The 16,668-nt window shown below is 46.0% G+C and overlaps 1 protein-coding gene across 4 annotated transcripts in view; it reads right to left on the bottom strand.

The window, feature by feature from the left end:
• LOC147434751 (uncharacterized) overlaps positions 1-16,668 on the bottom strand; it is a 63,615-nt gene that overhangs the window by 32,100 nt on the left and 14,847 nt on the right. For all 4 annotated transcript variants that reach the window (XR_015185380.1, XM_086491183.1, XM_086491181.1 and 1 more), the window contains exons 3-7: positions 6,712-6,836; positions 6,592-6,636; positions 6,372-6,453; positions 6,213-6,281; positions 5,973-6,143 (exon numbers count right to left, since the gene is read on the bottom strand). Coding sequence is in view for 3 of the 4 variants with exons in the window: in XM_086491183.1 (XP_086347309.1) it covers positions 5,973-6,143; positions 6,213-6,281; positions 6,372-6,453; positions 6,592-6,636; positions 6,712-6,836 (492 nt within the window). In the remaining variant the exon portion in view is untranslated. The remainder of the gene's footprint in view (positions 1-5,972; positions 6,144-6,212; positions 6,282-6,371; positions 6,454-6,591; positions 6,637-6,711; positions 6,837-16,668) is intronic.

Here is a 16,668-nt window from a genome sequence, read left to right as displayed (position 1 = left end):
TGCATCAATTTGCACTTTCCCCAATGTAATCGCACCATAAAAACACTTGCAAAAACCTGCATAAATCTGAAATTTGCTTAAAACACCTGTTTTAGGGCTTGTTTTTCGGCAATTTCAGGGTTTTCGGGTAGCGGGGACTTAACAAAAGTATTCCCACACCTTAATACATCATTTGCAAAACCTGTATTTTGTTGTCATAACCTGTAATTTCCTGTTTTTGACCTAATTTCAGCCTGTTTTGGGTCAATTTGGGTTGCCGGGAGCTCTCTAGTGTCCGGGACAAGTCCTTTGGCGACGAAATTGCAAAATCTCGCGTGAAAGTTGACCTTCTTGGCTGAAATTCAGCGTTTGCAGGTTTGGGGCAAACCCTAATCGAGGCTCTGATGCCAATTGATGAGCGCGCGGCGGTGTGTGCAAGTGAAAGAGCACGCGAGGAAGTGCAGTGTGTGTGCAGAGAGGGGAGGCGAAGGCCAACAGGAGAGAAAGCGCTAGCAGAAGAGAGAGGGCTCACGTTTTTCGAGAAAACTCAATAAGTGAGTTTTGGGTTTTCCCACTTTTATTATAAGTGACCTTTAAAAAATGTGTTTAGGGTTCAATATGAACCTGGACAAAGTATAAAAATGTACAAAAAGGGGTTATTTAGGCCTTTAACCCAACACCTCTTGGGTTTCCTCAACATCTATGCTCCCAACGTGGCGAGTGCAAGTGCAGAGTTTTGGTCTCACATTGTAGAGTCTCTGCCGCAGGGAGAGCAATGGTGCATTGGGGGTGACTTCAACATGTTGGAGGACCCCTCTGGTAGAATTGGAGGTAGCCACACTACAGTGCATGGAGTTGAGTTGGCAGCTTGGGAGAGGTTATGTATGACTCTGTGGGTTTCAGATGTGTGGCAGCATTCTAGCTTCGTGAGGCCCCAAGACAGCCTGCCTTCTCTAGCTCGGACCGTGGGAGGAGTGAATCTATCTCGGATAGACCACTTCTACACTAGCGGCCATTTTTGTGATTTGGGTAGGACAGTTTGCATTCTAGCCGAAACTTCTTTTTCGGACCATACACAAATGATTCTCACACTGACAGATAGACAGAGGAGGGGGAGCACGATGCTATGCATCCCAGAGAGTGTCTTGCTGGACTCTGCGCTCAAAGAGCGAGTGGAGGCTCTTTGGACAGAGGGTTCAGACATGCAGGACTCTCCTGCTGACAGAGTGGCCTTTGGACTTGCTCAGCTTAGCCCGCTCTTTCTCCAGAAGTCTACGGCCCCCCTGGCTGCAACGAGAGAGGAGTAGCAGCGTCTCCGACGAGGCATTGCTTCCTTGCAGAGGATGCAGGAGCAGCATGTAGACAGTCCCTGGTTGGAGGAGCAACTGCAGCAGGCTCGCCAGGAGCTTGCCAGGAGAGACGCCATGAGTTTTCTTTTCATCGACAGGCATCGTAGTGGACCCAGGTGGGTGACAGAGTGACAGGGGCTTTCTTTGAGACATCGGGGCCCCGACATGCGCATGCCACGGTCAGCCAGTTGGGGAGGCCTGACGGGTCTGTTGCTTCAGAGCCAGAGGACATGCGTGCAATTGCTATTGACTTTTACTGTGACCTACTGTCTGCAGAGCCTCAGTCAAAGCAACAGGATGCATGCACAGAGCAGGTGTGGGCACAGATACCTTGTCTTGTGCCTTAGGAGATGCGCCAGAGACTTGAGTTGCCTCTTCAGCTAGAGGATCTACACGCAGCCAATAGAGCACTTCCCGTGGTAGCTGTCGAGGTGACGATGGTGTGAATCCTAGCTTTTTCTTGGAGTACTGGGACTTGCTTGGCTCAGATCTCTGAAGCGCTTTTCAGTACATCCTGCACACAGGAGAGATGCCTAACAGCATGAGTGAGGCCTGATTTACCTCATTCCCAAGGAGGGTGGCTCCTTGGATGAGATTCGACAGTGGCGGTCCATCACCATCCTCAACTCATCCTACAAAATTATTGCCAAGGCTCTGAGTTTGAGGATGCAGCCACTTCTGGAGAGCATTATACATGAGACACAAACACGTTTTGTCAAGGAGCGTAGTATCCTTGACAACATCTTCACTTTTTGGGAGGCTTGTGTCCTCGCGCGTCTCCGTGGGGAGGATTTGGTGATACTTCTTCTCGATTTTGAGAAGGCCTACGATAGAGTTGACTGGGACTTTTTGGAGGGCACTCTTCGCAAGATGGGCTTCTCAGATGCTTGGAGAGGTGTGTCAGCTCTTTACAAACGGGCACACAGTTAGATACTTTTGTCAGGTGATCGTTTCATGCTCACACGTTCGGTCAGACAGGGCTGCCCCCTTCCTCTTTCTGTTCTATGCTGAGGTGATGAGCAGGTTTTTGGTTCCACAGCAGGTTTGTCTAAGTGGCTTAGCGCTCCCTATTCGGGGAGATGAGCTACTCAATGTTGAGTTTGTAGACGACTCAGCCTTGTACTTGGATGGCCAGGAGGCCAACCTTCACAGGTGTGAGCAGGCTCTTGAGTTGTGCATCAGGCGCACTGATCACTGGAGAAAGACAGTGGCTTTCTCGATTGGTAGTGCTCCTACACCTGATTGGCTTCCAAGTGAGGGTTTCAGATGGATTCCCCCAAAGACTGCAGTTCGATACTTGGGTTGTCAGGTTGGCTTGGACTTGTCTCCTGAGCAGCAGATTGCTCCCCTCCTCCCGTCCATCAAGAGGAAGTTGTTACATTGGAGCTCTGCACGACTTTCTCTGGCAGGCAGAGTTGTAGTGGCCAACCAGATGTTGTTGGCTACTATGTGGTACATCACTTCTTGTTGGATCCTTTGGTCAGGGCGTGACACTCAGACAGCCCGGGCCAAAGTGGCATGGCAGGTCATCATTCTTCCTTGTTCTCAGGGAGGGTTGGGGATATAGACCCAGCATAGCAGAGCAGAGCCCTTCTGAGGAAGTTTGTCGTCAGAGGACTTCTTCCAAGGGAGGAGCCCTGGAAGGAGTTTTTGCTTCAACAGCTTAGTGCTAGAGTGCCTCAGGCAGGAGGCCCTTGGCGACCTTCGACCATATGGATTTTCACAGAGATGGCAGAGTTGGCTTGAGCAGTAGACTGGAGAACCACTTCGCTGTGAGTCTGCTCCGCTCCTCGGAGCAGCTGCGGAGAGGCCTCGAGCAGCGTCAACCTACTTGCACGGAGGAGCGCCTCAGGATATCACAGAGGCAGTACCAGCTGAGTGGCTCACACCTCCCGAGTCAGCAGCACCCAGATGGATGGGGACCTTCACTCGACTCGACATTCTCATCGCAGTTCGGGCTTGCTCAGAGACTGTACCCTCCCTGTTTTTCGAGCTACAAGGTAAAGGACGCTTACACCGAGTTTCAGTAGAGGCCCCACAAGTGGCAAGAGTGTTGTTTTCAAAGGATCCAAGTTGTGGGAATCTGCCAGAGGACTTGTGTCATAGATCCTCACCCAACAGCTCTTGAGACTAGCCACTGGAGGCGGTGGGCTTGGGAGAGCTGTACATTGCCACGAGTGCAGTGGGATCCTGGAGAGTGGTTTTGGAGGGGTCCTTTCTCCCCATCAGACCATCCAGGTGTCCCTTTCTTTCAGTACACTATTTGATTGGGACGTCACATACTGGCAGCACGGAGAGAGGCTCGTTCTGCTGTAGCACTTCATTGGCAGGAGGAGGGTCTCACAGCTGAGTTCTTGTCAGTTTTTTGGGAGAGGTTGTGGGACTCCAGACAACCGAGACGAGTCACTTTGTTCCAGTAGCTGGTTGCACATCGAGGTACAGCAGTTGGGAGCTGGCTAGTACATAGTGGTCTCTCGGCAACATGCGCAGCTTGTGACAATCTTGTGGAGTCAGCACCACTGTCTTTGGGATTGTCCTTTGGCACACGAGATTTGGCTTCGTGTTCTTTGGTTGATGCCAGCTCTTTCCACAACACGGCAGTACACTTGGGGGACAGCTGCTTGGTCCACTCTCACGGGCCCGGCAATTCAGTTTGAGCTATCCTTCACCAGCGGGATGATAGTGATGCACGGGGGTCGACCTACACTCCAGCCTGCTATAGAGCTTACTCCACGGGAGTGGTGCAGTGAGAGAGACGAGTGTTAGAAGCTCATCTGCGGCCTGACACTTTGGTTCATCTAGCGGGCCCGCTGCTTCCGCATCTTTGAGGCTCGCCCTGTACCCCCCGCAGAGAGAGTTTGGGATCTTTGGCTAGAGCTGATCCATACTCTCAGAGGACAATTTGAGAGACTCGAGGGCAGCTCCGACCGCATGCGGGAGCGTAGAGAGGCTTTCCTTCGACTCTCGCGCCCTGGGCCTTTCTTCACCATGGTCCAGGGTGTGCTCAAATGGCACTACCGTCCACCTGTGTGGCTTTTCCCTCCTCCCATCTCTTGATTTAGCCTCATTGTACATATGCTGTTTTTTCATTGAGAGAGTCTCCCCCTTAGGATTGTTGTAGCCCTCTCTTGTAGAGGTGGTTGTAGCCCTATGGGCAGTTTCATTAACTAATAGAAGAATCTTTTTCTCGAGAAAAAAAAAGGTTGGTGATGAAAGAAGTACCTTCTTTAGCTTTCGCATGGCTTTTGTGTGCTCTTTTCCAATCAAAACTTTTGATTCTTTCTAAACAACCAATAAAGAGGATCTGCTACATGTACATAATGTGGTCTCCAAATAAGAAGAAAGACGCATGCACCTAAAAATTTTCAAAATTCAATTATACGTGTACATGTTTTGATTGCATAACCATTGTTGCACAAAGCCTTCAACCATAAGGACTACACATATGCCACACAATTGTGAGAAGTGGCAATGGAAGATGGATGAATATGACTGAAAATAGTGGCAATAGATGCACAATCCCTCTTATTTGATGGCAGACGGTGATTTCCTAAATCTTAGTGTATGTGCAGATGGAACGATCAGCCAGAAAGTCGGAAGGCTAGGTATCTTCACCAGTTTGTCACCAATCTCCTTGTGATACACATCCCAGCACCCACGTAGCATTTTACGGGAGGGCACCACGTACGAGCTGTTACTTTGATGATATGCTCATTTTCAAGAAGTGTAAAGATGAGATTGCCATATTAAGTAATAATAAGAAGTCACTTAGCACATAGTTTTCTATGAAGGATTTAGGAGCCATCGCTATGGTGTAGCCATCGTATATTTGGTTTCCTTATCTTGGGAGAGTCTCCTATTCCCTCATAGGCGGGTTTGATATAGCCCACTGGGCAGGTTAGTGGTTTTTAACAAATGGAAGACTCTTTTTCCAACAACAATAAAAACAGTATAGAGAAAGAGTGCTAGAGAGAACTAAGGTGCAGACAGGGAGGACTCGTCTCAAAGTTATATTAAAACTACCACTTAGGGGGAAGGCTATAGGATTAGGTAAAGCGGATAAGATGAATGCTTCTTTGACCTATTTGGCAAACCCTAACCCTAAACCCCAGCGCAGAAACGGTGACCTTCACCGAATATTTCATTTTTCATCAACATTCACTATAATGGCCAGTGATGTTGTGAGAGGTATGGTTTATTGAAAATTTTGGAACATATAGTAGAACTTCCTTTCTTTCTTCCTTTTTCAAACGCTTTTCTGGTATGGTTGAATTCCATATGTTTGAGCTGTTCAACTTTTGAAATAGCTACCATTACCACTTCCATGTTTACATTCAATATGCTTTGTCTTGTTTCCAATTTACATGGCCTCTACCATCTCACAAAACAAAAGAAAAGAGAAATTAAATGTACTCCAAACCCATAGCACCTCCTCAAGAAAAAACACGAACATCACAACCCTCCATGATTTCTCTAGAGTGTACTTCCTAAATTCCACCCCATTGAGTGTTGCTTCTAATCTTCATGACCTAGCTCCACAAAATTGGCATTTAACATTGAACATCATCTTTCTGATGAGAAGGCACGTAAACTTAACAGAAATATCGCAGGTAGCCCCATTGATGACCTATCACACCAAAGTACCTTCAAATCCCTGAATCTTTGTCCAAGTGGAGCCAAGCCATCGAGCACAGTACGAACGATGTATTCACAAGACTTCGCATGCTTGAAGAAAGAATGTCTCATGAGCTTTTCTGCAGTTGGCCGCTTAGAAGGGTTCTTGACGAGACACATCGCAATCATTTCTTTAAATGACTGCATACATTAAGGTCATCAAAATGATTAAATCCTCATTGACAAATGTTTGTCCAAGTACAGACATACCTTTGAAAACCGTTTATCTCTTTCATAATCAAGACCAGGAGGCGCATTCTGCAGAGTCATCAAAAGCACCTGTTCACAAGTGGTGGGCTAAATGTCAGAACTCATCATCCATACATGCCACTTAATCTGCCTCTCTTTCTGAAGCATGTCTTAATTTACCTTCATGGGTGGATATTTCGAAAAGGGTGCATGACCATGTGCAAGTTCAAGCGCAGTTATTCCAAACGACCAAATATCAGCCCTGTCAAATACAAATTGCATTGTAAGGATTAAGATTTAAGAGACGAACAGTGATCCAGCATTTTCTCTTTTAGGAATCAAATTCCTCTTGTAACTTTGTGTAAAATTAGAATATGAAAAACTCTCCCTGAGCTCTTACTTGAAGTCATAGCCATTGACCTGCTCCAAGACTTCTGGCGCCATCCTACAATAAAGAACGTGTGGTCATGGCATGGAGTTTCAAAAACAAACGGTAAACTGTGCAATAATACTTAAGTACCAGCAAGGGGTTCCAACAAAAGTATTCCTTGAGCGCTGTCTATCACCTGTATCAAACATACATGCTGACACACCAAAATCACCCAGCTTAATAGCCCCATATTCACCAATTAAAATGTTTCCAGCCTGCACTACAAAAAAATTTGGTAAGTCCATTAAAATGCTTAGAGCGCACTTCCATGCAATAGAGTAAAAGATAAGAGAGAGAAAGAAAGAATGATTATATTATCTGCAGAAGGCTAATGGCCTATGAGACACTTCAATGTACACTAAGAAGAGAGAGAGACAGAAAGATATACCTTCATAAGTTCAAAATAGTCTGAACTCACGAATTATAAGAGGGAATAAAGCACTCATAAAACTATAAAAGCAAGGAACCAAGAAAAGAAAAGAAAAACAAAAACAAACAAACAGAACAAACTAAATCACTTTGTTTGCTACGAAACAAAACAAGATAAAACAAAACATTATTAACTTAAAAATGTTTTTAGAAAAGGTATGTGTAAAATAAGTTGACGCAACTTACTTGGCTTAAAACAAGTACTCAACTTTAAGCAAAAAAGGATGAGACATCTTAAAAACTTAATCCTAAATCATCATTCACACAACAACTTCTAACGGAACACATTCTTAAGTCCTCAGGTAAGCTAAATACAAAATCGAAAAATGAATACTACTACAAACCTACGAAGAGCAAAGAACCAAACTTGACAATATGTGATCTCAACTTCGCTCCTTGTCCAAACAGGAAGAATAAGATTATCACCTTTATCATGCATAGCCTGGACAACAGCTATGACATCCCTACTCACGTCGTCAGTGCCCAAGAGTAGGTGCAGGTTTATATAGAGGTCATTCATGCTTTGAACGTACTCTACAAAACCAACGAGCTGAGTTTCTATCACCCTCCGGAGGTGATGGGCATACTCAGCCATGATAAAGGCTAGCAATTTGTCAAGCTATAGTAAAAATACTAGAAGCGCTAAAGATCAAAACAACAACATAAGGTGTTATTAAGTCAAACAATAAGTGGGCTTTTTAGCTCCCCACTTCTATTGAATTTACTACTAATTATCTTGAACATTCCAAAGGAAGAAACATTAAAAATAAACTTACTACGATGCAAAAATGAACGAACGTTTTTCATGATTCTTTTGAATGAGTATCCTTTTTCAACTAGTAAAGAAATAAGATGGCAAGATTGAACAACAAAAGCAGATTTACTAGAACAAAGACGAGAAAATCTAAATAGTTGAGAGCAAATGACACCGTACTTAGCTAAAAGAGAAATGTTCGAAGAAATGTGAGGCATACGGATGATTTTTAGGTTTGCATATTCTGGTTCAAGGCGCTTATCATAGATATCTATTTCTAATCCCAAGGAAGTCTGAAAAATTTTAAGGTCTAAAAAGGCACAACAATCACTATTTGTGGTACAGTTAAGTTTACAAAACTCCTTGGGATAAATTCCTCCGCCTACAGAACTCGAATTAAAGTACATAAAATCTTGAAAAGAAGGAACGTCAGGGACAAAAAGATCATCTACAAAGCGTCTTACATTGCATAACTTGTGCAAAAATATTGGGCAAGTGTTAGCGAGGACAAGACGCTCCATAAAATCAAACTCATAAGTAAAAAGATAGAAATTAGCAAGAAAAACAGCACAATTGGTGCCCATAGGGATACCAATTGTTTGCTTGAAAAGAGAGTCGCCGATGGTTATATATAAATTGTCCAAAAGAAAATCTAACCAAGATATGATGTCAATGTCATCTACAATAGGGTAATGGCTTATGTAAAAGAACCCAATTACACAATGTTAGGAATAGAAAACAACTACAATAAAACCTATGTAAGGGTAGGTACCAAGTACACGTCCAATGCAACCTGTCACTATATACGATGAATGCTGGTGTACAAGCATGCGATACAGTTGCCTATGCCCACATTAGAAAAATGTAGGGATGTAGGATGGAATATATTGGAGGAGCTAAGATGGAATCCATCAAAGTTTCTGCTAGACTTACCAGCTGCAATTATCCCCCCTCTGTGTGTGTGCGCGCGTGCGCGTGCGCGTGCGCGCGCATGTGCGTGTGATGTGTGCCTATGCGTGTGTGTGTGTGTGTGTGTGTGTGTGTGTGTGTGTGTGTGTGTGTGTGTGAGAGAGAGAGAGAGAGAGAGAGAGAGAGAGAGAGGGAGAGAGAGATGAAATGAAATGAAATGTTATATTAACGTCTTCAAAAGGCCAAAATGGCCTACGAGACCAATCTGACAATCTGTTACAAAATAGTGAATCTGATACCATGCCTGGGTACAAAAAGACTAGAACAAAAATACTACTACTACTACTAGAATCCATCCTCAACTGCACTTTGGATTGGAGAGAGAGAGAGAGAGAGAGAGAGAGAGAGAGAGAGAGAGAGAGAGAGAGAGAAAGAAAGAAAGATATATTAACGTCTCGAAAGAGCCAAAATGGCCCATGAGACAAGAAACTATACATCTGGTAATACATCTCTCGTCTACTGAAACGGAAAAAAGATCTACTCAACATCATAGTGATGTTTGAGTCTACAAAGCTAAAACTAAGCTAAAACTGAGAATATGTACAAATACATGACTGATCCCATCCAAATCTGACCATCAACTTCTATCTCCCTGTCCTCTATCCCAGGATATCCCAGATGGGTAGATCCAGTATAGAGAGGCCGTTGAAAGGTGGCACTCGTCTCCGATGTCGAGCGATGATGCCTCTGATTTGGTGCAAATGGCGGGGTGGGTCGAGGCCTGGGTGGTCGAGGACGGCGAGTACGACCCTGTGCAGTGGCCTGATCAAGACAAACTCCTCTAGGCCTCGATGGACGTGGTCCTGGGGGTGTGGTTGTATCCATAGACGGAGTCTGTGTCCCAAGGTCCTCTCCCTCTCTACTGAAGAAGTCACGCATAGTGCGCTGTCGATCTGTTGGTGGAGAACTGTCTTGTAATAGTTTGTCCCTGTGCCTCCTCAACTCTAGTAAAAAGAGTCCGAGGCATCTCTGGTCCTCATAATCCATCACCCGACGTAATGGTCCAAAGCCCTCTCTGAAAAGGCAATGGTATCTCCCCCTGGTCTCGTAATATACTGTGCAGCGGCAAATGTAATGCTCCTCGGATTCCACCTCTTGGTGGCATAGCTGACATGTCCTATCTGTCCGGGCCATCTGCATGTATCTGCCTGTCTCGATGCGTAGTTGATGGGAGGAGGTACGAATCTGTCCAATGGCACTGCGCAACCCATGTGAGAGATGTACATCCATGTATGCTGGCCGAATCACAAAACCCTCCAATAAAACATGCAAGAAGTGGTCCCTGTAATGGGCCATCTTCGTGCCTAATGGCTCTGGAGGTCGTTGCCAGGTCCTTTCTGTCTCCAGCTGCACAATATTTGATCTAATCACCCGGTTCCGCTCAGTGCGCGTAAGCTGGAGGTGCGGGCAGTCCAAGCTATACTGGAAGGGTGGAAGTGCATCCATCTGTAGTTCATGTCTCCCAAACCATGTCTGCATCTGTGCATACCAACAATCATGAACCCCATTTTCTGCTAGCTGTCTGGAGGAATCTAGTGCCAATCTCGAATCTCTCTCTGGGGGGAGCTCCCATATGCGATGTAGGCATGTCACACTCTGAAATATGGCCTCTGTCACTATGGAGGATGCTGCCATCTCAGCTCTGACAATAGCATGTGGTATTGATGCCTTGCACCGGATCATCTGTGCAATCATCGTAACTAGTGGTCTCTCCATACGCCTCCACTCCTCTGTACTGAGGCTAGGCCCCTACACCATGGATCCATACAACAATGCCGGGGTGACCAACGAATCGAACAACCAAAGCTTCGTTCGCGGCTCCTGAAACTGTACATGAGCACACTGCCTCTCAAGCCTCCCCAAAGCTGCGAAGCCCCTGTCCAACCTAGCATCTGCTGCTTGCTTCAATGAGAAGCGCGGGCCTGTAAAAGTCACTCCTAAGTATACATAAGACTGTACCTGCTCCACCATCTCCCCTCTAAATGTGAACTCATGCTCTGCTCGAGTGACCCATGCCTGTGTGGTGTTGAACACCATAAAATTGGTTTTCCCAAGGTTCACTGTCAAGTCCCTATCTGCACAAAATCTCTGGAGAGCATCCAACTGTCTCTGTAGCCCCTCTGGAGAGTCCGAAATCAATACCACATCGTCTGCATACAAAAGAAGTGGTATCATCACCCCTGCCAGGCTGGATCCTGCATCACCATATGTATCCACTTACTCTGAGAGCTCATCGATGTAAATCCCAAAGAGAGTGGGAGACAGTGGGCATCCCTGTTTCACCCCAATGGTACTTTCAATAGCATCTGAAAGTCCACCTGGGGCCCTCACCCTCCCAGTCACCGACTCATACAATGCATAAATCCCCCATCGGATAGCCTCTGGAATTCCTATATCCTGTAGCCTCTACATCAAACGAAATCTCGGGACAAAATCAAATGCCTTGCGGAAGTCCACAAAGCAACAATATAGTCTCCTCTTGTCTCCCTCTGCCCACCGCTCCTCTATCAATGCCCGAAGAGTCAGTATGTGATCCATAGTGGAGAACCCTCGCCAAAAACCAGCCTGTCCTCTAGCTCTGTGGCCATGTCTCTCTGCCCAGACACTAAGCTCTCTCTCTACGATAGACCCATAAATCTTGGCCAGATAATGCCCAATCATAATGGTCCTATAGTTGCCCTGTACCATCGGATCCCCACTTTTGAAAAGTGGGACTATGGTATTGGCCGTCCAACTGGCTGGAAAGCCCTCACAAACCGCCCTGTTAAACATGTGTGCCAAAAGGGGAGCCAGTTCCCTACATGCATAGATGAAGTGCTCACCCACTAGCCCATCCTGATCTTGGGCTCTCCCATGCTGTAATCTGTTGATGGCCTCTGCTACCATATGTACAGTAAAGAATTCGCTCATGTGCGGTCTAATGTCCCCTGGCTGTGGAATGGGGGGCTGTCCTGGGATATCATATAGTGCCTCTGCATACGCTCTCCATGCCTCTGGGGTTGTAATGGGGGTACCCAGCTGTCTCTCCTGAAACATCCTCCATGCTCTCTTGCTGTCCTGACTCAAGAACAACTGGTATATCTCGTCCTCCAGGCGTATCAGGTAGGCCCCCTCTTCTTCCGCCGAATAAGACGGTGGAAGATCGTCTGTGCATGCTTATGGCTACATGCCCCACAAGCCTCCTCCCTCTCAAGCCTCTTCCGGGTCTCCCGGCACTCATCATCATACCAACTGTTGCACGGAGCAGTGCAACGCGGAGGGGCTGTTGATGCCACTGTACATGGGAAGGCCAATCCGACACTATGGCCCCATAGATGTCAGTAGTCGTCGTAGTAAACTGATAATGTGGATGTCTAGGGGATGGGTCTCCCTGCAGCTCTGCATCTCCACCACCCATCAATGTGAAGCTCAAATATGCACGATCTGCTGCCAAAGCCAGGGGACGCCCTGAAATAGTAAAATCTCTGATGTCCAGAATCAGTGCATGTGATCCCATCAAGTAGTCTACCGTACTCGAACCCCCTTTGGGGTTCCAACATGTAAGAGCATCCGATCCGGGCCATCGTGGAAGGCCATTATAGATAAGCAACCCATGGGCACTGCCTAAAGCTAGAAAATGCATGCCGTATTCTGTCACATTCCCAGCATCCTGTGCCATCCTATGCATATCCAAGTCACATGGGTTCAACTCGCGAAGCATCTCGTCCTGAGTATCATACATTGCCGCTTGCTCCGTGCGAGTGCGTGCATTGAAATCCCCTACCAGAAGTATGTCCCCCATGCTGGCAAATCTCACAATATCCTCATGTAACGGCAAAAACGGTGATTCCCTATGAGAAGCATAACGCGAATGAGCCGGTGGAAAATAGCATGCTGCAATGTACAAGTCCCTATTGCATCTCCTGCGTACTCGAATCCACATATAGCGTGCCTCAGGGTCTCTATGTACAATATGTACTCAGAGAGAGAGAGAGAGAGAGAGAGAGAGAGAGAGAGAGAGAGAGAGAGTCACAAACTACTGACGTGTCAAGTCACCGAAGACCTTAGCCAACCTACAAATCCCGGCCGAGGGGCCTAAACCCTAGCAGAAGCAGAATGTCACGTGACACATCCAACCCTATGTGTCCGTGGACAAGCTACAGCATAACAAGGGTTTTGTCAGTCCAGTCAGTCTAGATTAGAAGTGATCTGGCACTTTTATGAGTATATTCGTAGACCGTGCATGCCCAGTCACTTAGTGTAGATGCATATCCTCTGGTTGCACACAACATGATCATAAGCATTCCCATCAGAATCCTTCAAGGGAATTTTCCAGTGCATTTAGCCTATTTTATCTATTTTTGACATTTTTCACTTATTAATTTAAGTGACTTTTGTTGGAAAGTAGGTAGGGCAAATTGGGTAAGAAAATATATAAGCAAACCATGGCTAGCACTAAAGAGCAGATGAGCAAGGAGAACAGCAAGCCATTGGCGACAGGTTCCCTCTCTCTCAGCAAGACTCCCCAAGCACCCCTTGGCGATTTTCCCTCACACAAGCCCTAGCGTTTTTCCTCATCGCCAGCCCCTTTTCCCCTTGGCGTTTTTCAGCAAACACCAGATCGCCTTGCCCCCTTGCACCTAGCGTTTTTCATCATCGCCAATAGGCCTTTCCTCTTGGCGTTTTCAGCACCAACCCGCAGCAGAAGGGCAGCGTTTTCAGCACCAAAACGCAGCAGTGACATCAGAGTTTTTAGTAGGCAAATCAGCGTTTTTCACACAGCATAAGATCAGCCCGAAATTCAGCGTTTCATTTGCAGCAGATTTCAGCCTTAGCGTTTTTAGACAGCAGGTAAAGACATTCAGTTTTCAGCCCTATGGTCGGCCTCCCCATCCCCGTCATCATCGTCGACATAGTCTAGACTTGCATCAATTTCATGCATCATCATTGTACCACCACTTTGTGCAATCAATCGTAGACCACTCTCGCCAACGAGAGTGGGGCCTTCGGAGGAGGGTTTTACAACAGTCTCTGGTGTCGTATTCTCTTCTCTCTCTATCTCTCAGTCTCATACACTTGCCGCACAGTGTCCACTCACTTTGTTCGTGATCAACAGCGGGAGTGCAAATGGATCCGGCCAAGATAGAGACTATCCGTGATTGGCCCGATTTGAAGAATGTCCATGAAGTTAGAAGCTTCTTGGGACTGTGTTCGTACTACAGGCGGTTCATTCGAAAGTTTGCAGAGGTTGCTTCCCCTTTGCATATCTTGACACAGAAAGGAGTCCCTTTCTCGTGGGGACCCACAAAGGTGACTGCCTTTCAGACATTGAAAGAGAAATTGACTACGGGACCAGTTTTGACTTTGCTGGACTTGCAGAAGTCATTTGAAGTATATTGTGATGCTTGTGGTCGTAGTCTGGGTGCGATCTTAATGCAAGAAGGCCATGTCATTGCTTACGAGAGCCGACTGTTCTCAAGGCTGAAGATGACAGCACAGATTTATGAGAAGGAGCTTTTGGCGGTTATCCATGCTCTTACTCAATGGCGATATTACCTACTCGGAGCGGATTTTACTGTCTTTACAAACCATCAGAGTTTGCGCTACTTCTTGTCACAGAAGCAGCTATCGGAAAAGCAAATGCGGTGGGCGAACATCTTGTCACAGTTTCACTTCCAGATTGTCCATGTTCAGGGACAGAAGAATGTGGTGGCAGATGCTTTGTCTCAAAAGCTGTTAGTTCTGGCTATTTCCGCGATACATCACAGGAGCTTCGAGGATATGGTCGACCAGTATGCCACAGATACAGATTTTGCAGACGTTTTCACACGGATATGGGATGGGGAGATAGTAGCGGGATATTCCATTCGGGATGGCTACTTGATGAGAAAAACCATGTTGTGCGTTACACAGCCGTTGAGGAAAAAGGTTATGACTGAATGCCACTGTCCACCTTTTACGGGTCACTGCGGCATTGCTACCACCATGAAAGGGGTAGAGAGAACTTCTTTTGGCCGAGACTCAAGAAGGATGTGGAAGAGTTTGTGCGCAGTTGCTTGGTATGTCAGAAGGTCAAGTTTGACAGGCATAAAGCATAGGGATTGTTACAGCCTTTACCCATACCCACCCGCCCCTGGGAAAGTATTGCAATGGATTTCATTTTTGATCTTCTGAGAACACAGAGTGGTCACGATGGTATTTGGACTATTATTGACAGATTTAGCAAACAGACTCATTTCATTCCAGTGAAGAAAACAGTCAAGCCGGATCACTTAGCGAGACTATTTGTGGCCCAGATCTTCAAATTATATGGCATGCCTGAGACGATTGTCTTTGACAGGGACCCCAGATTTACGAGTTTGTTTTGCAAGGCAATTTGGGAGAACATTGGCACGCGGTTGCAGTTCTCGTCATCGTTCCATCCGCAGACTGACGAGCAATCTGAGATTGCCAATTCAGTGGTTTTAGATTTATTTAAGTCTTATATCTCGGATTAAAAGACTCAATGGAAAAAGTACTTACCTTTGGTGGAATTTACCTACAATAACACGATACACTCTTTGACGGAGAAGGCGCCATTTGAGATTGTTGAAGGTGTTGCGAAGGTTCCACCCTTCCTAAGCACGAAAGATAAGATTTTTGAAGCGGATGAGTATACGCGTGACTTAGACACGGCTTTTGCCAAGGTCCGCGAGGCTTTGCAGAAATCTCAAGAACGACAGAAAAAGGAAGCGGATCGCCATCGTCCCCATTTGAAATTGAAGGAGGATGACTGCGTGCTCTTACGTTTTGAGAAGGCACGCCTGAGAAAGAAAAAGGCAAAGGAGAGGCTTTTTCCAAAGCTTAGTATGCGATACTACGAACCTTTCCAGATCTCTTGAAAAGATAAATGATGTCTCCTTCCGACTGAAACTGCCTGACACTTGGAGGATTCACAATGCATTTCATGTGAGTCTCTTGAAACCTTTCAAAGGTGATGTGCCTGATGATGGGGAGCCTGATGAGCAACCCGAAGTGGAAGAAAACGAGGAGATCCTTGTTCCTAAACAGATTTTGGCACATAAGGATACGAAGAATAAAGGTAAAGTCCGAAGGCGGTTCTTGGTTAAGTTCAAGAACTATCTTGCATTGGATGCGAAGTGGATGGAGGAGGAGGACCTAGCAGATACTCCTCAGATTGTGAAACTTTACCTCAAGGCTTTTGGTTTAGCATAGTCGACTCCAAATGGAACCCAAAATTCCGCTTGGCCAGATATTTTATACAGTGGGATGCACAAGAGGGGAGTTACTCCGCTCCTTTGTCAACAGATGCCTCGATTTTGATACTAGAGTCATTGATGTCTCTTTGAGCTTCAGGGATACTGAGAGCTGACAGTATTCTGTTGTATGACTTTATGAAATGGAATTCCTGAATATAAAACTGATTTGTTCTTGACTTGTTTTTAAGTGCAGGAACTGATAGCTTAAATGACTGCAGCATTTTGGTCTACTTGATCTCGAACAGACATGGTTGCAATAGGGGTTAGTCAATCGGACATCGATGAGGTCACGTGTAACAGACTTGGACACTACAAGTCAAGAATCAACCGCGACAGCACCAAATAACCACTTCAAAACAATTCACAGATCACAATAGATTTGCACTGGCCCGGCGGAGTTCCGTGCCTAGAGATATTGGCCCCAAAGACTGGCGCCCCTTTGGGTATTTCTTTTTGTATTAATCAATCATCAAAGTACAAGAGAGCGGTTAGGGTTTCACTCTCAGACTCTGCGTCCAGATGCCCTGAGAAGTGAGGCCCTCACCACTAATTTAAAGGTTACAAGGGATGCCCAAAAGCAGAGCCCCAAAAGCTTTTAAAATCAAAAGCATCAGTTCTCTCTCTCTCTTAGAGAGTCTTTTCTCTTTTTTTTATAAA

The sequence above is a fragment of the Adiantum capillus-veneris genome, chromosome 19 (assembly GCF_014529385.1).
Source record: "Adiantum capillus-veneris isolate H3 chromosome 19, ASM1452938v2, whole genome shotgun sequence".
NCBI lineage: Eukaryota > Viridiplantae > Streptophyta > Polypodiopsida > Polypodiales > Pteridaceae > Adiantum > Adiantum capillus-veneris.
This window is presented reverse-complemented; position numbering and strand designations above follow the sequence as displayed.